The 24,591-nt window shown below is 44.8% G+C and overlaps 1 protein-coding gene across 4 annotated transcripts in view; it reads left to right on the top strand.

Annotated features, from left to right (window-relative positions):
• Positions 1-24,591, top strand: part of CORO1C (coronin 1C) — a 69,830-nt gene that overhangs the window by 7,466 nt on the left and 37,773 nt on the right. For 3 of the 4 annotated variants that reach the window (XM_083470923.1, XM_083470926.1, XM_083470924.1), the window contains exon 2: positions 19,569-19,768. In XM_083470923.1, the coding sequence (XP_083327049.1) occupies positions 19,569-19,768 (200 nt within the window). Of the gene's footprint in view, positions 1-12,814; positions 12,873-19,568; positions 19,769-24,591 lie in introns of those variants that run through there. The other variant, XM_083470925.1, reaches the window with a different exon arrangement.

The following is a 24,591-nucleotide window of genomic DNA, read 5'->3' as shown; positions in this document are numbered from 1 at the left end:
GTGGAACATGATGTCTAAGAAGAAGGGGGGAGGGCAGTGACTGTGCCTGCCATGCATGCTGGGGCTGTAAGTCCAGGGGAGTCCAGCAGGTCATAATTCAGAGAATCAGAGAATTGCAGAGTTGGAAGGGACACCAAGGAACCTCAACTAGATCATACATGACAGGTGGCCATCTACCTCTGCTTGTAAACCTCCAAGGAAGGAAAGTCCACCACCTCTCGTGGGAGTCTTTTCCACTACTGAACAGCTCTTACTGTCCTAAAGTTCTTCCTGATGTTTAGTCAAAATAGCCTTTCATGTAACTTGAATCAATTGGTTTGGGTCCTACCCTCTGGAGCAGGAGAAAACAAGCTTGCTGCATATGACAGCCCTTTTATTATTTGAAGATGTCTATCATATCTGTTCTCAGTCTCTTCTTCAGGCTAAACATTCCCAACTCCCTCAGCCGTGCCTAAGGCTTGGTTTCCAGACACTTTATCATCTTGGTCACCCTCCTCTGCACAAGTTTCATCTTGTCAATATCCTTCTTAAATTGTGGCACCCAGAACGGGGCACAATATTCTGGGTGTGTTCTAACCATAGAATGGTACTATGATATCTCTTGATGGGAACATTCTGTTGATGTAGCCTAGAATAGCATTAGCTATTTTTGCTGCCGCATAACGCTGTTGACTCATGTTCAACTTGTGGTCTGCTAAGACCCCTAGATCTTTTTCACATGTACTGCTAGTAAGCCAGATGTTCCCCATTTTATATTTGTGCAGCAGGTTCTTCCTGCTTAAGTGTAGAACCTTGCAGTTGCCCCTATTGAAATGCAGCTCTTTCCTTGCCTTCTTTATCATGCTATCTCCAGGTTGGGCATTACTCTCCTTTTGGGTGAAGACAGAGGTAAGGTAGATGTTGAGCAGTTCTGCCTCTGTCACACAGAAGCATTTCTTTGTCTTCACACAAAGTAATCATGGGATTGTATTGTAAATTTACATAACTCTTAATTATTTGCATATTTTGGTTCTGCCTTTCTCTCCATGCCCTGTTTCCCTCTGTCAAAATGTCACTTGTAGGATCCTCGGGGTGGGGACCTGCTTTTATGTTGTTCTTTCCTTATTCACATGTTAATGGTAAGCCATAGATAATGGCCTACCATGAAGGACAACTTCCGCTTCTTTACTTTTCCTCGCTGGCATACAGGAGAGTCAGATTCTACCTCAGAGTTATATCTGAAGCAGGGATTGTGGATTGTTTTGCTCCAATGAAATCTCAATCTGTAGCTAAGGTTTGTTCATTGCTTACTGATTGCTATTTTTTATTACATTATTTATTTATACTTATTTATTGCACTTGTAAGTCATACTTTTAATGAGAAATAAGCTCAGAACGACTTACAATGTAATACAGAAATTAAAACCAAATAAAAACAAAAACTTACACATATATAGATATATTTAACAGTCAAATACATCCCACCCACTAAAGGAGGCCACAATATCTAAAACTCTCCTGAGCTAAAGGTCAAAAGTCCATTTAAAAAGAATCATTTTTGCCTGGCACCTAAACGTAGCCAATGATGGCACCAGGCAAGCCTTCCTGGGGAGAGCATCCCAAAAGTGGGGAGCCACCACTGAAAAGGCCCATTCTCATGTTGCCACCATCTGCACCTCCCTCTGAGAGGGCGCACAGAGAAAGACCTCAGGTGGTGAGTGCAGGGAGAGGTGGCTCTCGAGTTATTGCGGTCCTAAACTGCATAAGGCTTTAGAGGTCAGAACTAGCACTTTAAATTGACCCCTGAAGCAAATTGGTAGCCACTGCAGTCATGCCAGAATTGGTTTTATATGCTCAGACCATCTTGTACTGGTCAGCAATCTGTCCACCGAGGTTTGCACCAGCTGTAATTTCTGAATTGTCCTCAAAGGGGGCTGCATGCATACATGGTTCTCTCCCTCCTTTTTTTATCTGACCCTAATCCAACACTCTATACCACTCTGACTCAGGTGTAACACTACAGCTGGGATCCTAGCTTGTTTCTTCTGTGCGGGAAGTGGGCGAAACAAAGTGGTCAGGTCTGTGCGTACACAGTAAGCCGTTAGCTATGGTTTGTCTTGGCATGGAAAATGGGCCTCTGTAAGATGCGACTTTCATTGAAAGTGGAGTAATTCTTAATTCTTAGAAGCTTTTCTTACCATTTGTGAAATGCTATATGGATTTTCTAACTCACAAAATGTAAACTAATTACCTTTCTCAAGCATATGCATCGTTGTACTGATGTATAAGAAAATGATGAAGAAATCAGCTGCAAGCTGACTAGACATAGAAATAAAACTGAGCAGCCTAGTAGGCCATCATAAAGTTGAGCTGCTCTGCATGTACAATGGAGCATGTTTGCCCTGTGTGCCTATTTTTTCTCTGATGGGTTCAGAGATGGTATGGTAACCATATGCTCATCTGCTTGCAAGGGCCTTCCCACGCGGAGGGTGCTCTTCATCTGTGACCCACATGATCCCTTCGCACAACCCATGTATGTTTCCCTCTCCATCCATGTGGTAGATGCTAGTCTCTCATGCTTTGCTTACTCCCTTTTTTGAAAACATTTCTTTTTGTGTATAAAACAAGGTAATTTACAATCAGGATCTAAAATATATTAAAACCTAAAACAACTGAAACGTTTATAAAACCACAGCTTAAAAACATAGGCTAAAAACATTTTACAACGCTCAGTGAGTTCATTAAAGTGCAAGCCCTAGAACTCCAAAGAGGAGGTGGGGGGGGTATTGCAGGCTGACTTTGGGATGTGGTGATACCCATGCAATGCCGCCCCCTCCCATTTCTCCTGGGCTGCTGTGTCCACTTGGCTTGGGTGCAAATTCATGAGCAGTCTGCTCCCTCTGGGTGTACAATAAATTGGTTGAGAAAGAACTTGTAAGCAGAGTGCAAAGGTGGTCAGAAGCTGAGGTGAGACTGAGTGTGGCACATGGGACACCTGAGTCTCTGGCTTAAGGGAACTGTAATGATAAATTGACTGATAGACGCATGGAGGAAAGCAGGGTGGTGGTCTAGGTATGCTGGAGGTGGGGAACAAAACAAATTGGGGCAATATAGCTTATCTTTTTATGTAAAAAAGGTTGCTATATATAACTTGCTGATGCTATTTTGTTACTTCATGTTTTTCAAAGGCTGTGTTTGCAGAGGTAAAAGATCAAAGTGCAAAAATCCCCAAATACACACCTGACTGCATGTGTTTTTGTGTCTTGCTACATAATCGTAAATTTTTAATTGATGGCTGTAGACTTTGAGTGGGAGAACTGCAATCCACATTGGTGCTTCCCCATACATACTGTGTTGGGATTGCTCTGTCTTCTGATGAACTGCCTTTTCAAACATCATTGGATTTTTCCAGTTAAATCTTCATGCGTATTGCATCTGTCACAGTTGGGCTGCATCCAAGCACGAGGCAGGGAGTAGCTGCAATGAAATGTAAGGCCAGGGAAATTAATATTGCATCATAGTGATATAGGCTAGAAGCGAGGGAGAAACTAATGGTGCTTAATAACTGCATATTTATTGCATGCATGTTAAAATTGGACATTTTTAATAATCTCGTAATTGAAGGAATCATTTGAGCATTACACGACAATTTGGCTCACTAAAAGTGCCTGGAGCTTTGTTTTAAAACACATTTTAAAAATTATCTTGCACTTCTATTGACTTAAAAAAAGGACCAGTTTAACTTTTGATTTGCTTTGAAAACTGAGCTGTGCACTTTTTCTAACAGAAGCTACATTGCATTGCTGCGGCTTTTGCCAACATAGTGTCCAGACATTTTGGACTACAGCTCCCATCAGTCCCAATCCCGCACCAGCTGGGGGTGATGGGAATTGTAGTCTGAGGCATCTGGAGAACACTCATTGGCAAAGGCTGGGTTGCCATGTTGCAGATGCTGCCATCTAGGGCGGTCTTACCCAGTATTCCAAGCACCATTCTAGAGTGCTCCCTTAGTGCACAACAGAAATGTATACCAGCAGATAATCCTGGGCTGGGACCTATAGTTGTAAAGAAGGTGGGATAATTTTTTTACTAGGCTCCTTTGCAGAACTGCAGTTCTTGTGGTTCTTTGAGAACCATGACAGTTCAGTAGTTTGCGTTTGTGATATGCTTACCTGCATAGTGTAACAATGGTTTTGAGACCTGTGTTGTTTACATAGGTGGGCAATAGATGGTGGGGTTGTCCTGCAACAAGTCTCTGAGTTTAGTGCGAGATCTCTTGTTCAGTACACTTCTCTTTTACCTGTGGCTTTCAGAAGAAGCCATTATTGAGTCAAGGTAAAAATCCTGCATAACAAGGTATGTCTGATTCAGAGTGAAAGCAAGGTAGCGTACAGAGAAAATGTCGAAGTGTGAGGAGGGAAATGCAGTTCTTTGTGTGCTGGATAAACAACATTGTGGGATTGTTAGGTGGGAAGAATACTCCTGTACTTGAGGACTGCTTCAAAAAGTGCTAAGCTTGAGCTCTATGAGATCAATATTTTTGTCAGGATGAAGGGCTGCAAAAGAGGACTAAGAAGATCTTCATTATTCTTTGCATTGCAACAGATTTTAAAAGTAGTAAATCTTATGGAGGATGGAAAATTTGTTGGCATTAAGACTTGCAACGGTGTTCTGATATTTGCAGCTTCCTACCTATGTTTAACGAACTACAAAGCCTGCGTGTCTCATATATGTGATAACATACACTGGGAGTGTGCACTGTATTTGCAGGGAGTTATTGCAGTGAATTTTTAGGAAACCTTCATTCTGGTGGGGGCAGAGAATGCATCTGGTCAGAGTGTGGCAAGAGCATCTTCCAGCTGGCCCTTTGATTAAGGAGCCATGGGTATTTGATTTGACAGTGAGCTTAATCTCTACTAATGTAATTAGTTTTCCCTTTCTTCACTGATGCAAACCTTCCTCCCCTGCAATAATTCCATTTAAAAAGTAGGAGCAATGAAATTAAAATAATGCTAGCACAAACCCTAAACCGATTAAAATGGAGTATAATCAGGTGTCTAAAGGAGGGATTATGAGCCCTTGGATGGAATCTTCTGGCATTTGAGAAGAGTTAAGTTGCATGGAAATTCTCTTCCAAAAAACATCATGCCATGCAGACAGCACTTGTGAACACCAGGACTAATATTTTGGAAGAAACAAACAGGTTCTTCTATCTATTATTGATCCTGAGTAATAGCAACCAGTCTGATATGATTTTTTTAAATAAAAGGCTGTAATGAGCATGAGGCGATTCCCACCCCTGCAGATCTCCTAATCCCATCATTCATGTACCAGCACCATTAATTGGCAGGTAATGTCCTGAACTTGCAAAAAACTGAACATGAATCATGTACATGTCTCTGACATTGATCAGTTGCACATATATAGTAGATGTAATTAAAGCTGGAAATTATCCAGAGATAAGTGGTTCACAGCACAGAGAGCGCTCTGTCCCAAGAGCGTTCACTGAGATTTGCAGGGGAGGCCCTCCTTTTTGTCCAGTGCAATGAGAGCAAGATAGGACTGTCTTTGTGGTGGACCCCATTTAATGGAAATCCCTTCCCTCAGACGTATTACTAGTGGCTTCATTCTTTGGTTTTCAGTGCCATTTAAAGATGTATCTCTTCATAGACTTTGGAACATAATCTAGATGAGCAGTTGTAAAATTGTGCAGTCTTGTCCTTTGAAATTGGCCTTTGAAAGGTGTAGGATGTTGCAAGTGTTCTGACTTCAGTCTCAAACAATTCCCTCGCTTTGTGGGGGTTTCAGCAAGAAACGGGGGTTGATTTCTTTGAAGCCTGGCTGAGAAACTTTCTGAATATTCAATACTATAATATCTTTATGTTATCTGTGCATGTTGGGATTTTTTACCTGGCTGGGAATGCCACATTTTGCTTATTGAAACATGAATTTTGGTTCTTGACAAATCCATCATCATTAACTGATGCAAGAATTGAGTCCTAAATTCCTCCAGATGATTCCAGCTTCATTGCAGGAGTATGTGAGGTAGTTTTGCCCTCAGTTTGTATAGAACAACACAGTGTACAGTGGATGCTCGGGTTGCAAACGTGATCCATGCGGGATGCACGTTCGCGTCTGTGCACATGCGGGTTGCGATTTGGCTCATCTGTGCATGCGCGACCGCTGAAACCCGGAAGTAACCCATTCCGGTGCTTCTGGGTTTTGGAGGTCTGCAACCCGAAAAAATACATCCTGAAGCGGCTGTAACCCGAGGTATGACTGTGCTTAATGATCTTGATAGAAAGCGGTTCCCTGCATAAAAAGTCACGTGACAAGTTGTCATCTTATATTGGGAATCTTTTTCTTATGTGCAGAACCACCTCAACCACTGTCTTGAAATAACATGTTGCTGAGCATCCGTAATTACAGCAAATGTCCTTTGAGTCATGTTCCCCCCTCTGACTTTGCATCTTGTAAATGGTCTTATTCTTACACTAATGTTGAGTTGTGTGGACAACAGATACTTCTAGATTAAGATAGTGCTCTTCAGTAGCTCAAAACAGTGCTTCTGGGATGAAAAGGGATTAAGCTTGAAGATAAAGAACATCTGTACAAGAGAGAGGAAGTGTTGATCTTGAAAGCATTTGTTAAAACAGATGTTAGAGAGGCTGTAATTGGTACCACAAGTGAGGGATTTGAAGTAAAATTATAAGATTGAAATATCTAGAAGTCAGTTCTTGGTTCCCCACTACAGGTTGCACTGTAGGGCAGAAGAGTGATCCTGTAGTTAGAAATTGTGTTCCAATTTGCAGTGGCAATATTGGAGAAGTTAATATTGTGGGGGTTTGCACAGTTAACAATTTGAAGCGATTTACTGACTTGGTGCAACAATTCAATGCATTCTCTTTTCATTGAATTGCTGCCACAGGGGTGGGGGAAAACTATCATAGAGCATGTGCAAATGCCCCAGCTTCTGTCCCTTGGATCCTCCCTTAAGGCAGCAGATGACGGCCTTCCAGAACTCCAGTAATCAGCAGAGCTACTGGGATCGATGGACCAATAGTCTGATCTGGAATAAGGAAGGTTCCCATGTTCCTAATGTCTTACATCAGGGTGTGGAACCTGCGGTCATCCAGATATTGGAGTCCAACTCCCACCAGCCCCATCCAGCGTGAGCAGGGATGATGGAAGTAGTAGCCGAGCAACATCTTAATGGCCTTACTCCCATTGCAACTGCTCAGGAAGGGATCATTGCAGTTTCCTTGCTGGGGAGCAGTGGGGCTGAACAGAGCACAGAGCTACCACTGTACCCCAAACCCCAATGCTTGACCAGGATAAAAAGTGTGTGTGTGTGGGGGGGTATTTTTTTAAAAAAAATATTGGTGAACCAGCTTTGGGCTAGTTCAGCAGAGAGACCTGGATCAGGCCCCTATCTGTCTGTTGAATTGGCTCTGCTTCTGCCCCATTTCTGGGCCTTACACCGTCTACTCTTGGGAGAAACACTGCCTGTCAATCGCTTGTGCAGTTGGCGAGTGCATTGGGGCCCTGTGTGGCAGCAGACCCTCCTCTCTCCAGCCTGCCCAGAGCAGTGTGGGAGTGGTGGGCTTTCTCTGCACTTTGCATTTCATAGTCCCTTCTTTTGAGCCGAGTCTTCAGTGGACTGGGTGAGAGTTTATGGAGCTGAATTTTCTCTGAGCCATGTTTAGCAGTTAAGAACGGCTGCGCTGCTTTGAGGTGGCCTCCAGTTGCTCTGTTATCATTGTGCTCTTAGTAAACCTCACTTTACAAGGCCTGGAAAAATTCAGGCACTTAAGGAAAGACTCCCTCACACTTAGAAATGCTTGTTTGTATCCAGAATGTGCTTCTCTTTCCATGTTCAACTCTGGCATCAGAATACGCAGCTAGCTGCTCACCTCTCCTTGGGGACTTGTTCTCATTCAATAGCAGTAGGAACTGATGTTGATTAAGTTTTGGTATCCATATATGGGGGTGGGGCAATGCGTTTACTGAAATGTGTTGCTTTTGAAGAAAGGCTATTTACCAACTTACATCTGCTAATGCCTAAAGTGGAAATGATGAAATGTTAACACTTTGCCTTAACAGACTGGATTTGCAAGGGTAGAAAATAGTCTTCCATACCTGCTGTCTTCTGAAATGTTTCTAATGAATCTCATGAACAAATAGGGTAGCTAAGCCTTCCCCAACCTGGTGCCCTCCAGATGTTTGGACTCCAGCTGGGACCGGTGGCAATTGTATTCCAGAACATCTGGAGGGCATTACGTTGGGGAAGGCTGGGAAGCAATAAAATACTATGTTGTGGTGGTTTAAAAATAAATTTGGCTTGTGAATAATAATAATAATAATAATAATTAATAATAAAGTGGCTTGTGAAATGGCATTGAAATAGCTAAGAAAAGCCAGTGAGAAACTGAAATGGATGTTTCTGCCTTATTAATCTTGTTGCACTGGTAAAGAAAATTAGGTTACCTCAAAAGGAAAACATGCAGAAAAGGCTTATCATTTGTATACCTATCTCCTGCCTTGAATTATGGGAATATCCCCCCCCCCCCGGCAGGATTATGATTGGGTCATGTGTGGGCTGGGTTCTGACCTGATTCTTCTGTTGAGTTCCTGCTGCAGAAAATGGGATCAGAATTCTAATCCTGAAGCTTTCTGCTTCCTACACTGCCAGTTGCTGTTTAGAAAAAGTGACAAGTCATTGTGTCCTTTGGGCTTTAAGTAGCGCTTTCTTTTTCTTAAGTAATCTCTGCTTCTGAATCTCAGGGCAGCCCAGACCACCCTCCAGACACGCTGCCCAGGCTTGCACCCTGGGGAAGTCACTTTGGTGCTGCTAACACAGCAAAAACAACACAGGAGGCAGCAGCTACGAGGGATAAGCTCCACCTGATTGGCATAAGGTACAAGTACTACAGGTTGCCTCCATTGGTGGGAGAGATCATTGTTTCTCATGGGTCAGCTGTGCCTAAGCTAGGCAGCCCCCCAGTCAATAAGTGCTGGTGAGTTGGAGCATGGCTTTAGCCCCAGTGATTTTGATACTTCCAAGCCCCTAAGAGAACCCTTTCCACATAAACATGTTCACCCAGGAACCCTTGCACATTGCAGACAATTCTGTGGCACACAACTCAGTTCTGGAGTGGCTTGTTTCAGGTCTCTTACGCCTTGCAGCTCTTCTGCTTGTATTGAGATATGATTGTTTGCAGCATGGTAAGATTGGTAGTTGCAGGCAAAGGGTCCTTCAGGAAAATTTATTGAGCACTTCTGATCTTAATCTTAATCTGTGAGACACCCAGGGTTCCCTGGAATGCAGCTTGGAAATGACTAGCTTAACCCATCCACATTTAAAGACACTCAGCAGAAAAAGAAAAGTAATGTAAAGAGTAATGTAAAGGATGTACTTTGTGTGGGGAAGGTCCCAGGTCCAATCTCTGGCATCTAGGTAGACTGGGAGAGAAACCTGTCTCAGAATCCTGTTCCCTTGCTCTGTGTAGACCAGGAGTCAGCAAACTATGGCCCAGGGGCCGGATGCGGCCCCCCAGGCTCGTAAATCTGGCCCGTGGACCCTGCCGCCTGCTCGGTCAGTCCCCGCACACTGTGGATGCCTCACCGCGCAGGGACTGACTTCCGCGACGCTGGCACGGCTTCTGGGTGGGCGGCGACCCTGCTGCGGCTTTGGATTGGCTGCAGGAAGTTCCTGCAACCAGTCTGAAGCCTCGCCGCATGCTGAGGTAAACCCAGCGCAGCCATGGACCAAGAGGCTGGTGGGCGGCTGGCGGGTCTGGGCCATGCCATGGGCATCGTGATGGGCATGTCGTGGGGCTTCAGCCGGAGCCTGGCGCGCCTGCTGGCCCCACGCCTGGCGCCTGGCTTGGTGCTGCTGCTTGTGGCGCACTCGGCTGCGCTGGAGCAGCTGGAGCGAGAGCTGTGCGCCGTCTGGCCGGCACTTCGCCTTCACAGCCTGCCCGCTGACCTGGCCTCGGACGGCGGGCTGCAGTGCGTGGTGCAAGCCACCTGGAAGCTCTCCGTGGACGGGCCGATGGAGCGGCTGCTGCTTGTCAACAACGCCGGTGAGCGGGCACTGCCAAGACGCGCTCCTGAGCGCGGGCAGAGTGCGTTCCTCCTCCAGGTCCGGAGGCAGCTGCAGGACCAGCTTGCAGGGCATTTATATTATTCAAAAATAGTCCAGCCCCCCAAAAGGTCTGAGGGACAGTGGACCGGCCCCCTGATGAAAAAGTTTGCTGACCCCTGCTGTAGACAGTGCTGATTGTGATAGGCCAAGGAATCTGACTCCGTATAAGGCAGTTTCCTATGTCGTTATGTTAGCTTTTTTTATCCTAATAGCAAGAATTGATGTAACAGATGAACCTAGAAACTGTGTCCTTATTTTTATATTTGGAAGTGGTGTGTGGATGCTGCTGCAGCAGAACATACCAGACTTCCTTTTGGGTGAGTTTGATTTTTCTAATATTATATCACATCCTCCTCCTAACATTTTAGCCTGACAAAAAATCCAGGTGCGCCTGTTAACACACTGAATGGACAGATAACCCATAATGTGGTATTAAGGGAGCAAGGTACTTCCTGGGAGTTCAGCGCACATCCACAGGGAATCAGGAATAACTACCCTGATAGCCAAAGTGCAGTGCAGGGCCATAGAATGCAAGAAGGGAAAGGCCGGCAGGCACTGGGATGATGTGGCAACGGAGTGCTTTCCTTTGCCAAGCTGATCTGTAATTTGGATTGTCCAAATCATCATTCAAAGCGAAATACAGATTTTGAGTTTATCTCTGGCCCTGTGTAAACATCTCCCTTTTCAGAGGCAAAGCAGGATTTTTGCTCCTGTAGTGGCTTTTCCTGTAAGTGTTCCCTAGCAGGATGTATTTCCTCTGGCACAAACAGGTTGAAACTCCTCCAAGCTTCAGAAGTACATCTGTTTTCCTCTTTAGACAGTTCTTAAAAACAGGAAAATGTGCCAACTTTCAATCCATTTTTGTGACAAATGAGAACAACACTACAACCTATATGTTCAGATTAGACAGTCCTCCAAGCCATAATTTGGAGGACCAAGAGAATGCTGCAGGCCTGCATGCGCTCCCCTCCGCTCTCATGCACGGCCACCTTCCTCCATTTCCAGGTTGTCACGATGTCTGAATTGGGCAAACTGTGATTAGCTTTAATCTCCAAATCATGGTTTTCAAACCCACTTTAAATAATGGTATGGAGGCTATTTGAAAGAAGAGTTTGGTTAGTACAATCCAAAAGGAGTGGTTTCCATGGCACATTCCTGATGCTCTAAACCATGGTGGAATACCTGAACTCTGGGCCTCCTGCCAGCAAAAGATAAAAGAGAATTAAAGTGAGTTTCATGTGAATGTAAAACCTGCTTTGGTTGGAAAGCTGATTGTCAAGCTAGGAATGGTTAAGAATGATGGGAGTTGAAGGGGAACACAAGGAGAGGTAAAGAACCTTTTTACCCCTTTCCTCCCACAATTACCTCTCAAGGTAGGCTGGTCGTAGGTTTCCACCACACCACCTTAGCACCTTCTACCCCCTGACAGGAGAGATTATTAGTGGTTCAAGGCAGGTATCCAGTAGGGGAGACAGGGAGAGCACCTAGCCTACCTGCCCCACTCTGGGGATAGCCAATTTTTTAAAAGAATTTTAAAAGGTAAAAGGCAGAACGTTGCATCAGGAAAACAACAATAACAAAACCTTTTAGTTCAAATGCGGGTGGTGCTGTGGTCTAAACCACAGAGCCTAGAGCTTGTTGATCAGAAGGTCGGCGGTTCAAATCCCCGCGACGGGGTGAGCTCCCATTGTTTGGTTCCAGCTCCTGCCCACCTAGCAGTTCGAAAGCACGTCAAAGTGCAAGTAGATAAATAGGTATCGCTCCAGCGGAAGGTAAACGGCGTTTCCGTGTACTGCTCTGGTTCGCCAGAAGCGGTTTAGTCATGCTGGCCACATGACCCAGAAGCTGTCTGCGGACAAACGCCGGCTCCCTCGGCCTATAGAGCGAGATGAGGCTCTATCCAGAGTTGTCTGCGACTGGATCTAACGGTCAGGGGTACCTTTACCTTTACCTTTAGCTATTCTAATAGTTCTACTTACAAAGAGTCTTCTGATCTCCTAAGTGTTTTGGGGACCCAGATGGGACTTGATTGACAGTTGACTGTTTCCTGACAATCACAAGCTGTGGGTCAGTTCATCAGGTCAAAGTTTGACATCCTTTGGAAGTTGAGGAGATGTCTATCACAGTGTTAACTTGCAACCAGATGTGGATTCAGGGAGGGAATTGATTTCTCAGCTAAGGCAGAATGGAGAATAAGGATTTAGGATCATTTGGTGCCTACTGTTGTGAAAGGGGATCACAACTTGTGTGGATGCTCCCTGATAAAGAATTTTCTGCCTTATTGCCCCAGCAAATGGTGAAATGAAAAGTGTTTGCTTTGTATCTCTTTTTAGTTTATGCTATATAAAATGCAGTACTTATGAACAAAAGCACTTGGAATTCCTTTCATCTTCTCACCGAATATAGTTAAGGAAACATTAGCAAGCTTGTGGACTAGTGGTGTTATTTGCCAGGGACCAAGCTCCTTGTTCCAAATAGGAAGGGCCTTTACAATTTCTCCCATCTGCTTCCTCCTCTCCCTTTTCTTTCAGATGCCCCATCCTCTGTAGCACATGGAACCATTTCATCTTGATAACTATGAACCAACCTTGGTGCCAGGGGGCCAGTGGCTCTTCACACACCCCTCCCTCTGTCATAATGGGGGAGGGCATATGTTTCGCAACATGAAAAACCTAATTAGGTTAGAAAAATTGTCTTCAGGGCTTAAAATGGAGGCAGCAAAACCCCTCTTGCTTTCAGACACCTGGTAACCTTTGTTTAATTTTTCATCTGAACTTTATTGGAAGCATTTCAGGAGATCCATCATTCGTTCTTCTCATAACTGGAATCTGCATGTTTCTTCTGTCTGCTGCTCTGTACTTCTCATACACCTCCTTTGTTTTGAAAGGGAGCCAAATCGACATGACTGTGATTCAGAGCCAAGAATCACTCCCTTGGCTATGGAAATGAAGGCTTGGAGAGGCTGTTGAGCATGTGTGTGTTCATCTTGCACAGTTTCTGTTGAGAGTGCTGTGGCTTCATAACAGGAAAACCAAGGAAGAGAGGGGTGTGTAGGGGTGTGTGTGTGTGTGTGTGTGTGTGTGTGTGTGTGTGTGGAAAGGAAAATAGTCATTTTGTAAATTTTCTCCCCATTATTAGAAATGACACTTCCTCAGCCATTTTAAGATTATTAGGGTTTTTTTTGGGAGGAGTGGGTGGAAACATGGACAGGTGGCGTTTAATCAATTGAAAAATTGTACAGTGGTGCCCCGCAAGACGAATGCCTCGCAAGATGGAAAACTCGCTAGACGAAAGAGTTTTCCGTTTTGAAGGTGCTTCGCAAAACGAATCTCCTATGGGCTTGCTTCGCAAGACGACAGTGTCTTGCGAGTTCCTGCTGTCCCCCCCCCCTTTTTCTAAGCCACTTATCAGCTGATCCGATCAGCAGAATAGCCACTTAAAGCCGCTAATAGCTCTAATCCGCTAATCCGTCAATGGGCTTGCTTCGCAAGACGAAAAAACCGCTAGACGAAGAGAATCACAGAACGGATTCTTTTCGTCTTGTGAGGCACCACTGTAGTCTTACATATTCACATATAAGAAGTTTGTACCTACAACTAAAAAGGTCATGTATGAATGTGTGATTTTTGAAAGGTCCTTTTTGAGGTAAGATGATATAGCCTTCTTACACAGGGCATCAGTACACCTTGGTTTTCCTATTTACTGAGGTATTAGAGATTCTGGCCAACTTTCGCTCATTTCCTCCTTGTGCAGTGACTGTAAATATAGTTTTGGTGTGCAGGTTTAGTGTTGCTTGCGTGAGACAGCTTCATTTCTGACTTGCTTGTTGTAAAACATCAGATTTATATAGCTTTTGGCAAGCCTTGTGGGAGGAAATCTAACCAGTGGATGTTCTTGCAAAGCTGTTATGAAAATGTACTGGCCCAAGTACAGGTCTTGCCTTGCCTATCTTATCATGATGACAAAATGCATACATAAATGAGTCACCACAAACCAGGCAGCCAGAGCAAGAAGGGTGTTGCTGCAAGGGCGCAGTATCTGTCAAGTGAGTGTGTAGCTGAGTGGGAAGTAGGAGAGCCATTGTGCTTTGCCATTGCAACACCACAGGGCTGGATAGCGCTGTTTCCATTTCCCATCCTTTATTCCACTGGTTGAGTAGCTTGGAGAGCATAGGCTGGGATTCTTCCTAGATTTTAATTTGGGAGAGATGGCTCAAAAGTCTGTCTTTTCAATATGACCTTTTGGTTCCTGAAATTCATTCTGATTGTTCAGATAAAATAGAATGGATAGAATTCTACAGGATGTGTTGCTAGTGTGTGAAAACAGTCAAGATCCAAAGATCTCCAGGCATGCACCTCCAGATGGTAGAGGTGTCAGACGCCATCCCGGCACCCAGGCATCTTCACTTGGTAGCAAGGGGCCGATATCCAGGTGCAAAATGTGCCTGACAGATTTTGAACACTGGAGGCAAGTTGCGTCCCAAGATGAATTTTTCAACATTGAGCCATGGGAGAAATGAACTAAAGACTTGTCTGTTAGTCAGCAGCAAATCTGATTGTTTTCAGCAGTGTCTATGCTTCTGACTACTAGACATGTGTGGGATTCTACTATTAGCCTCCCCCATACCTTTAAATGAGAGAGTCCCAAGTAAATGATTCTGAGTGAATTATAGATGTTAGTAACCATCAGCCCAAGACCATAGAAAGGATCTAATCTGAGCATATGTCTACAGTGCAAAGTTCTACTGGTTTCAAACTGGTTTAACTACCATGGCTCCCTTTGTTCCTTCTCCAGAGAGTTGTGGGGATTGTGAGTGTTGAGTCACCGTGCTGAGAATGCTGCTTGTGATGCCTGGCCCCCTCCCACAGAACATACTAACATTCAACTGGTAGTGGGAATAACTGTTATTCCTCTAAATGCCTCTTCAAAGCCCACCTTTTCCAAAGAGACTTCGACAGAACCCCTTCTTTTATTGGCTTACTAATCAAATTTATATCTCACCCTCCCAAAGGCACCTAGTGTGACAAACAAGTGATAAAACAATTTTCTAAAAAAAAACAATTCCAGTTCAGATACAGACGGAGAAAGATTTCAGTTTAAAGGTTTGTTGAAAGAGGAAGGTCTTTCAAGGGAAGGGAATTCCAAAAGGGCATTGAGTGGAACCTCCTGCTAAGGTGGTGTCTGCAAGGAGACCCTCACTTGCAGAGTGCAGTGACACCTCATATCCCACAGCAACCAAGCATAAGTAGGTGCAACTGAAATAAATGCCTGTTCTTCCCCAGTTTGTCCCTGCCTCCCTCTCTCCACTTTCTTGCCTCCTTTACAGTATTGGTTGCTTAAAGCAGGGACATCTACTCTTCACACTTTGCAAAGCTCGGTGCATGAAGAGGAGAAGTCTGTGCTGTTATTGTGCCCATTGATTCTTTGCCTTATGACAGGATGGTCTGAACTTCAGACATGCATCCCTAAGCAGTGTTTGAAATTCGCCAGGCGCGTTTTGCAACCGGCGTTTTGCAGGCCCAATTGCCACCACATGGAGATCTCTGTATGCCAGGTTAGCAACTGACATCTCTATCTGGCTGACTCCTCCAGCCCTCCTAAGCAGGTGAGCAGAAGTGTTTGTTTATTGCATTTATGTCCCACTTTTTGTCCATGGTTCACTCCCCTTCTCAATTAATCCCTCCAGCAACCCATTGAGGCAGGTTAAGAGGCTGTGGCTGGCCCAAGGTCACCCAGGGAGCTTCATGACTTGAGGGGGGATTTGAACCCTCATCTTCCAGGTCATAATCTGACACACTAACCACTACACCCCATTGGCTTCCTAAAGTATTTCTGCTGTAGTATGAGCTAAATTAAGCGGGCAAATAAGTATGGGGAAAGCAAAATGTTACTTGGAGAAGGATCTGAAATACTTTCCTTGAAGATTGAATTTGTTTTGTTCTGAATTGTTTTATTTGATGTTTTCATGTGTTGTAAACCACTTTAAGATTTTTTCTTTAAAATATAAAGTGGTATAGAAATGAAATTAATAACAAAAACAACACATTTCATTGGGTGGGGGGCGAGAATGGCGCCTAGACATTCAATTGTGGCTACCTAACCTTGGTTTCAGGTGCCTTTTGGCGATTAGGTTATGTATCTGAGTTTCTAACACTGTTAAGAAATACTTGACAGTGACTGAATTTACATAGGTGATGGTTTGCTGTGAACATGCAGGTGGTTCCCACTTTGCTGCTCCTTTCATAGGAACAACAAGCCAGGGTCCCTGGCCTAGTGTTACATTCGAACCAAGAACAAGGGTTTGTTTTGCTCCAGATAGCAACCCAAAGTTTGCTTTTGGCTTATCAGTCATGGTTTGTGATTTGTTGCTCCCATTAGCGGAGGAGCGAGGGAGGAGCCACCTGCACACTGAAGGCAGACTATTACCCTGGTTTATTGTGATGGCCAGTCTGTCTTTCTGAAAACCTCCAAGGAAAGCAATTCCGAAGACTCGGTGTTTCATTACTCTTATTTAAACCATAACAAGGTGATGCCTGACGAAGAAAATGTCAGGCACATATACACAGATATTGAATGCAGTCGTCCGTTCCTGGTTTGCCATCGTTTCCCCCCACAAGTAGTTTTGCTGTTGATAAAAGGTTTTTTGTGTGTGCGCTAATGAGCCATCTGCTCTGCTGTTTGTAAAAGTATAAAATTCTCACTAATGTAATTTTTTAAAAAACATGTCACCACGGAGTTGCCTAAGACTCTTGGATTAAGATAGATGGAATCTTTCACCTTTGGATCACTGTCTTGAACTCTATTCAGGTCACTACTAAATGTTTGTCCTTACAATTTGGCAGCTGTTTGGTCCGTGTGGAATCAGCTGGTAGCCTATTCCCAGGTGGACCAACTGTACCTGAGACACACTCCGCCTAGCCATAGGACAGGGCTTTAGTAAGTTTCAGGTGCTTTGGAGAATTGCCTCCGTTGTAGTTGGCCTGGTAGCTTTAACAAGTTTTATTGTTTCAGGGTTAATGTTACAATCTCTGTGTGTCGTATCAACACACTGCGTATAAAGATGTCTGACTTGGAACAAAGCTAGCTATAAGGCAGAGCACCTCTCAGAAACCTGGGTGCTTCAGAAATCGTGGCTGCATTTTTAGAACGCTACCCAAAATGTTGAGATTTTGCTGGAAGCTGATAGAACTCTAAAGCATTTTCTCTAGTTTATAATGCAGCGTGCACTGTAGATGAGCTTTTGCAATTTAGTTTTTCCATGTTTTGCTTAGTTGATTCACTTTCTTAACTGTAGATGTACTGGCCATTAACTTCTCCACTCACAAACTTACCAAAACAGATTATCTTTGTTTAGGTTCAATCACACAAGCAGTTAAGGGTTGTTGTTTTTTTGTTTTGTTTTTAAAAAGGGGATCTGTGTGTGTCAAGGAACACTTCCCTAATCCTTATTTTCAGGCAGATTTGTGTGTACAGTGGTGCCTCGCAAGACGAAATTAATTCGTTCCGCAAGTTTTTTCTTCTTGCGAGTTTTTCGTCTTGTGAAGCACGGTTTCCCATAGGAATGCATTGAAAATCAATCACTGCGTTCCTATGGAGACCGGGGACAGAGGGGAAGCTCCGCGCGCCTTCCCCTCTGTCCCCGGACCTGTTTAAAGCAAGGGGCGGCGGGGAGAAGATTGCTTCTCCCCGTTGCCTGCCCCGCAATCTCCGGGGACAGAGGGGAAGGCGCGCGCGGACCTGTTTTAAAGCAAGGGAAGGGGCAGCGGGGAGAATCGCTTCTCCCCGTTGCCGCCCCTTGGTTCAAAAGGGGTCCGGAGATTGTGGGGCTGGCAACGGGGAGAAGCGATCTTCTCCCCGCCGCCCCTTGCTTCAAAAGAGGTCCGGGGACAGCGGGGAAGACGCGCTGCGCTTCCCCGCTATCCCCGGAGCTTGCGGGGCAAGCTTTGTTTTGCGAAGCAAGCCCATAGGGAAATGCGTCTTGCGAAGCGGCTAAGAAAACGAAAAACTCCTTCGTCTAGCGAGTTTTTCGTCTTCCGAGGCGTTCGTCTTGCGGGGCACCACTGTAATGGCCCACACCTTACGTGGGTGGGAGGAGGCAGCATTTGATTTGATGGTTTGGTAACCAGAGGTTTCTGTCAAGGTCCTTGCGCTTAAGCACTTTTTTAGATCTTGCTTGGAATTTTGTGAAATCCTAATCAGGGGAAAGATGTTCCCAGTAATTTTCAGCAGGGCTGGTGCTGAGGTCATTTGACATGTCAAATAGTATGACCGGTTGTTTGACGGTGGCCAGATATTCTATGCAGCCACAATGCCATGGCTAATCAGAGAACCTTACCTAACAGTGAGTTAAAATAATTCAGTTAAATGTTTTGCTTCTATTGCATCACAATAAGTTAGCTAATTTATAATTGTAATTAGCATAAGTATCATACTTGCTGATAATTCTATTTTTATTGTTCTGATAAAGATAAAGCTTTTTATGTACTCAACCAACACTGGACAATATTTGATCAGACAACCGATCATGGTTTGTTTTGCATGGAGTTGGTTTGTTTGTTGGTCTGGTCAAATGTCCAAACGTAGTCTTAGGTGGTGACTTTGGAGAGTATCGTTTTTGGCAGCGTTCTTGATTCTCATGAGATTGTTGCCAGTCATGTTGACTAAATTGGACGTCTTCCCCCACATGCAATCATGGATGCTTGTTCCTTCCTTCTTCTGAGTTTTGGCATATTTCTAGTGTTACTGCATTGTTTTTGGAAAAGGTTCCTATTCTGAAACATAATGAAGACAAAGGAGAAGGGTGCAAGCACCAATGTGCTTACTCCACAGTAGCCCTGTTAAGCTTGGGTGTGTACTCAATAAATTTATATTCTGCTTGAATAGCTGAATAATAGGCTCCCAATGACAACAAACCATTCAATAAACTACAGTGAACTCAGAGAACCAAACAACAGTATTTAAACAAAATAGTTGATCTGGATTATGGGTCAGCTGGCACTGTCCCAGAGCTCAAAATTAGGTATTTGGAAGCACAGAATTGTGGAGTTGGAAGGGATCCCAAGGGTCATCTGTCCAACCCGCTGTGATGCAGGAATCTCAACACACAGTCCTCCATCCAATTTGAAACCATACCAAACCCTGCTTAGCTTTGCAAATTACCTTGCAAAGGAGTTACCTCGGCTGTTCCAGGGTCCTTCCAGATGGGTGTTTATTGGTGCTCCTCATGTGTGCAAGGCGTTTTTTCCCCTCTGTCCACACAATGTCAAAATTTCAGTATGTATATTTTCCCTACTTAATCCAGAAAGGGATAATCTGATGTATTTTTATTTTTTAAAAAAATGTTGCCAACAACCCATTTGCGATATTAAACCTCCATCTGGAAACACCCTAACTGGAGGAATCAAAGAAACAGTAACCCATGCTGAATTTTCTTCTTCTGCAGAAACAATGAGACGAGTGGTACGACAGAGCAAGTTTCGGCACGTGTTTGGTCAAGCAGTGAAAAACGACCAGTGTTACGATGACATTAGAGTTTCTCGGGTGACGTGGGACAGTTCTTTTTGTGCAGTAAATCCCAACTTCGTTGCAATAATAATAGAGGCTAGCGGTGGTGGTGCATTCCTGGTTCTGCCTCTACACAAGGTAAGCGGTATTTTAAACAATAGTTTAAACATGGTCCTGTAGCTTCCTCTGCCCAATTATTACAATATTTTATTTTTCCTTCAGAATACGAAAAGTCCAGCAGACAGAAACATAGGTCATGTGACTGCTAGAATTTGGTGTTGTTGGGCAACGCATTCATTATACAGTGGTGCCTCGCAAGACGAAATTAATCAGTTCCTTGAGTCTCTTCGTCTAGCGGTTTTTTCGTCTTGCGAAGCAACCCTATTAGCGGATTAGCGCTATTAGCGGTTTAGCGGCTATTAAAGGCTTAGCGGCTATTAAAGGCTTAGCAGATTAGCGGCTAAAAGGCTATTAGCGGCTTAGCGGCTTAGAAAAAGGGGGGGAGCGGAAAAAAATCGGAACACTCGCAAGACGTTTTCGTCTTGCAAAGCAAGCCCATAGGGAAAATCGTATTGCGAAGCAGCTCAAAAATGGAAAACCCTTTCGTCTAGTGGGTTTTCCGTCTTGCGAGGCATTCGTCTTGCGGGGCACCACTGTAGTCATTTTGTATCTTAACAAGTACCAGTCTAATTCAGGAGAAGAACAAGTTGCTTGCTAGCTTAGAGGCCTCTCTCTCTCTCCAAACTAACAGCTCCCATCCGTGGCACATTGTATTTGAAATTGCTTTCTTTTTTTTAATAGAAATGTGAAGACACACAAAATGGAAGAACAGCCCTATTCATGCTGCCACAATTATAAAGCGAACGTGTGTGTAGGAGTGGGACCCTGCTAGCAGGCTCCACCTACTGACTTACTGCAAGTTCAGGTGGTTGTGTGAACATAATAGAAACATCAGGAGCTTCCTTATACTGAGCTGGACCATTGGTTTATCTAACTTTCTTTTGTTTACATTGAGAGTGTGTTGTCCAGGGTTTCAGGCAGGGCTTCTCCCACCGTATGTGGAGCTGCTGGGGATTGAACACATCATCCGCCACTGAGCTGCAGTCATTTGGAATGTCCATACACAGCCTTAACTTTGCAGTCAGGGATCTTGCTTCTTATACTTGTATGTAGACTCAGAATTCAGAACCTGGGCTAAAATGAGTTAGTATTTTTGTAGGGGACTAGGAGGCAAAAGGCCCTGATGGTTTATTTTGAATATTTGTATTCTGCCTTCTGGTTGACTTATTTTCAGGGCAACTTACCACAGAATTCAAAAAAGCCCTGTCCCAGCGCAGCTGATAGTTGGATCAATGTGGCCTTTTTTGGCAGGAAAACAGTCTCCCCACAGCTGCTCATTCTCTGACCAGTGGGACGAGACTGATCTGTCCCTTGGCAGGATGATCTTCCTGGGAGGCAGGGAGCACAACCTCCTATGGCCCTTGTTCCTCTGAACCCAGTATGTGTGTTTGCTTCCCTTCAGTTCTGCAGTCTCTGGGTAAGTCAAGGACTGCAATAAAATGTTGCAGCATGAAGTACTATTTGGTCACTCTTTCTGTTTCTCAGCAACATTCAACATTTTGTTCCCACTGAACATACTCAGTCCTCATTGGATTGTTTTTGGGTCTCTTTCCTTAGGGTTTTTCCTGTAGGGTTGTTTTTTTTTGGGGGGGGTACTTTCACAAACCTTGAGGGTTCTCCAAAGCATGTTGATGTATCTCTGTTATGCATGGACGTTGTTGCTTTGGTCGCAGACCCTTGCAGTCTGAAAATTTGAAACAGAAGGAATAGTTGATAATTCAGGGTATCTGTTAGGTAAGCTAAGTACCAGAGGGTTTTCAGTATAATAAAAAACCAGCCCAGAACCTGTATGAATATTGTGAAATCCCATTCCTATGCAGTTCTGTTAGATTTCCTTACTTGTGATAAGTGAAGCTGTCAAACAGCACTTAATATGCCTTTCTTGCATCAAGGGCTTGCTTGCACTGTGCCTCAGAGTAGACAATAGAATTTCAAGCACCCCTAGTCGTCTTGAATTTATCTGTTCCAGTCTCAGCCGGACAGCCTTCCTTCCTTCCTCTGTGTAGATACTCTTAAAACCACGTGTGTTTTAATGTTGAAGCCCTGCTGGTCTTTAGGTGGCTGTTGCTATCTGAAGCAGATACTGTACATTTCAGTGGCATTCAGAAGGTCTGTTAAGGCCATGTAAGATTTTGGGGAGCTGCTCTGTGGAGAACCTATCTCCCAACAGGCTGTTGCCTCCCAGCAGGGAGGGCACAGGCCTCCCTGTAACATTTCTTGCATGAACTGGGCTGGGGAGAGCAACAGTCCTGTTCTTCCATCCGCATTCTGTAGCAACAAACAAATCAAATGCCTCTCTTTTTCTTCCTATGAAAGCTTTTCCCATATTCTCATAGCAGGAATAATAACTATGATCAGAGTCCTGGTGTAGAAGCCCACGCAATATACTGAGTGGGTGTTTTCCTATGTGCTTTGTGGCCCTGATTCTGGCAGGGCAGAGAAGTGCCTATTTCCCACTCTCATTTAAGGGGGGGGGGGAGAGAGAGAGATGGAGAAAGCCAAGCTGCCTGTTCTTTGCATTTCTCTCTCTCTCTCTCTCCCTCTGCAGCCCTGCCTCCACCACTGCTGCTGCAGCAGCATTTCCACAGCTGTCAGTGCAGGGCTCTGACAGTGGTTTTTACCATATATGGCCATTACAGCTCTTTGGGTTGGGAGGCAGGCTGAATAATTTCCACCCTTTGCTTTGATTGGCCACTGTGAGCCTGGAAGAAGGATGGGATAGGAGCTCTTCTGCAAAAAAGGGAGAAGCAGCTTTGAGTCAAGTGGAAAGGGCGGCTTAACTCTTTGCTGCCGGGTTTTTGTATCGCTCGTGCATGTGCCAGCGGAATTCTACCTGGCAGCTCCTCTCTCTCTCGGTTTCTGAGTGTGCAAGTGAGTGGGAGGTTTAAATAATTCTCATACGGTTATCTGGGGAGACATACCATGTGCAGCTCTTGACAGCCCTGGCTGTAATGTGCTGTGCATGGAATTAAAAAGCAGGGGGGGAACCAGTGCTGTTAAATCTCCTCTTCCTGATAGGAACCCTTTACAGCAAGGAAGGGGAAGGATGTGCCAAATGCCTGGGATGGCAGAAAGTGCAGCAGTTAGGCTTCACATGATCAATAAATTGCTTTTTTATTGCAGAGTACTTGAGAAGTCTGCACTTTTATTTTTAAAAAGCAACCTTAGATTAAAAAGTGAATATGAGGAAGTAGATCTTCAAGCATTGCTCAGAGCCCACTCTTCCCGCAGGGAATCAGAATTCAGGTGTAGGAGGTAAAGGACCCCTGGATGGTTAAGTTCAGACAAAGGTGACTATGGGGTTGCGGCGCTCACCTCGCTTTTAGGCCTAGGGAGCCAGCGTTTGTCCACAGACAGCTTTCCAAGTCATGTGGGCAGCATGACTAAACCGCTTCTGGCGCAGTGGAACACCGTGACGGAAGCCAGAGTGTACGGAAACGCCATTTCCCTTCCCACTGCAGCGGTACCTATTTAACTACTTGCACTCTGACGTGCTTTCGAACTGCTAGGTTGGCAGGAGCAGGGACCGAGCAACAGGAGCTCACCCCATTGCGTGGATTCGAACCTCCAACCTTCTGATCAGCAAGCCCAAGAGGTTCAGTGGTTTAGACCACAGCACCCCCCGCATGATATTTGTGGAGACTTGAAGCCAGTGGCTACTGGACCTAGGCACCAGCAAAAGCCAGACTGCAAGGTGAAGTGGGATTGTGCGTGTCCGAGAGCAGCCCTGTTCTCCTGCTCCCTGCTTTCTCCTTGGCAGAGGGCAGTGAGTGGCCCTGCTGAGAGCAGACATGTGGCAGGGCGAGCTGGGCTTTCAGCAGAGTAGGGGCTCTTCAGCAGATGAACCTTCTTCATTTTGGCCATGATCTTTTATGAACAAGATGAAACTTTGGGAGGGGGTGGTGCTGTGTAATTCCTTGGGAATATTTGGCAGCTTGAATTAAAGGCTTTAACTAATTTTCCTGTTAAGCCAGATGTTGTGAATAAAACTGGGAAGTTCCTTGTGTTTTTCCTTTCAGCCACGCAGTCTTTTCTTTAAGGGACCAACTTCTTTTAGTGAGTGTGTGTAACGGCAATCATTTGGAGCTCTCGTTCGGCAATGATGCTGGAAAAGGTATCAGAGGCAGATTGAAAAGCAGAAGTACTTTATGTCTGGAGTTCTAGTTCAGACAAATAGAAGCTGAAGTTTTTGGACCGCATCACTTCAGATTGTTTAAAGAAGATAATTTCCTTCACTAAGGATGTCAGAAGAATGTTTAAATTTCTGTGTTGGGGGAGCTGGTTTGCATAGGAAAGCGTTCAGCCCTGTATGAGCTCTTATCTGCATGCTGACATGGTGTGTCCTGCTTGCAGGCAGGATGTGCATGGCCGCTGTTAGAACAGCAGGCGAGAGTAGAGAGTCCCCAGCAACTGGGCTTCTGTGGCTTCTGCTGAACATCAGTGGCTGAAATCAGTTGCTGGGGAGCAACAAGTTGGCTGTTGCCTTCACATATTTTTTTGAGGGCTTCGCAGAAGCACCAGGATGGCCAGTGACAGAAGCAGTGCCCTGGACTAGTTGGGCCTTTTGGTTTGATCCAGCAGGGCTTTTCTTATGTTTAAGGCCTAATTCTCGAAGGAGCTAAACATATTTCTTGACTAAGAACAATGAAAAAGAGCCCCAGAGGACCAGAAATTCTGAAACTGACCACCCAGGTGGCTCTGAGAAGTCCACAACCAGCACATGAAGGCAGCAGCCATCCCATTGTTGCCCCCAGCAACTAATATTCAGAGAATTCAGCCTCTTTGGGGTCATGAAGCTTGTGGATGCTCTTCTGGAGGAAAGCCCCTTCTGCTTCTGAAGC

This window comes from Podarcis liolepis (assembly GCF_965112155.1).
Source record: "Podarcis liolepis genome assembly, chromosome: 13".
NCBI classification, from domain to species: Eukaryota; Metazoa; Chordata; class Lepidosauria; order Squamata; family Lacertidae; genus Podarcis; species Podarcis liolepis.
This window is presented reverse-complemented; position numbering and strand designations above follow the sequence as displayed.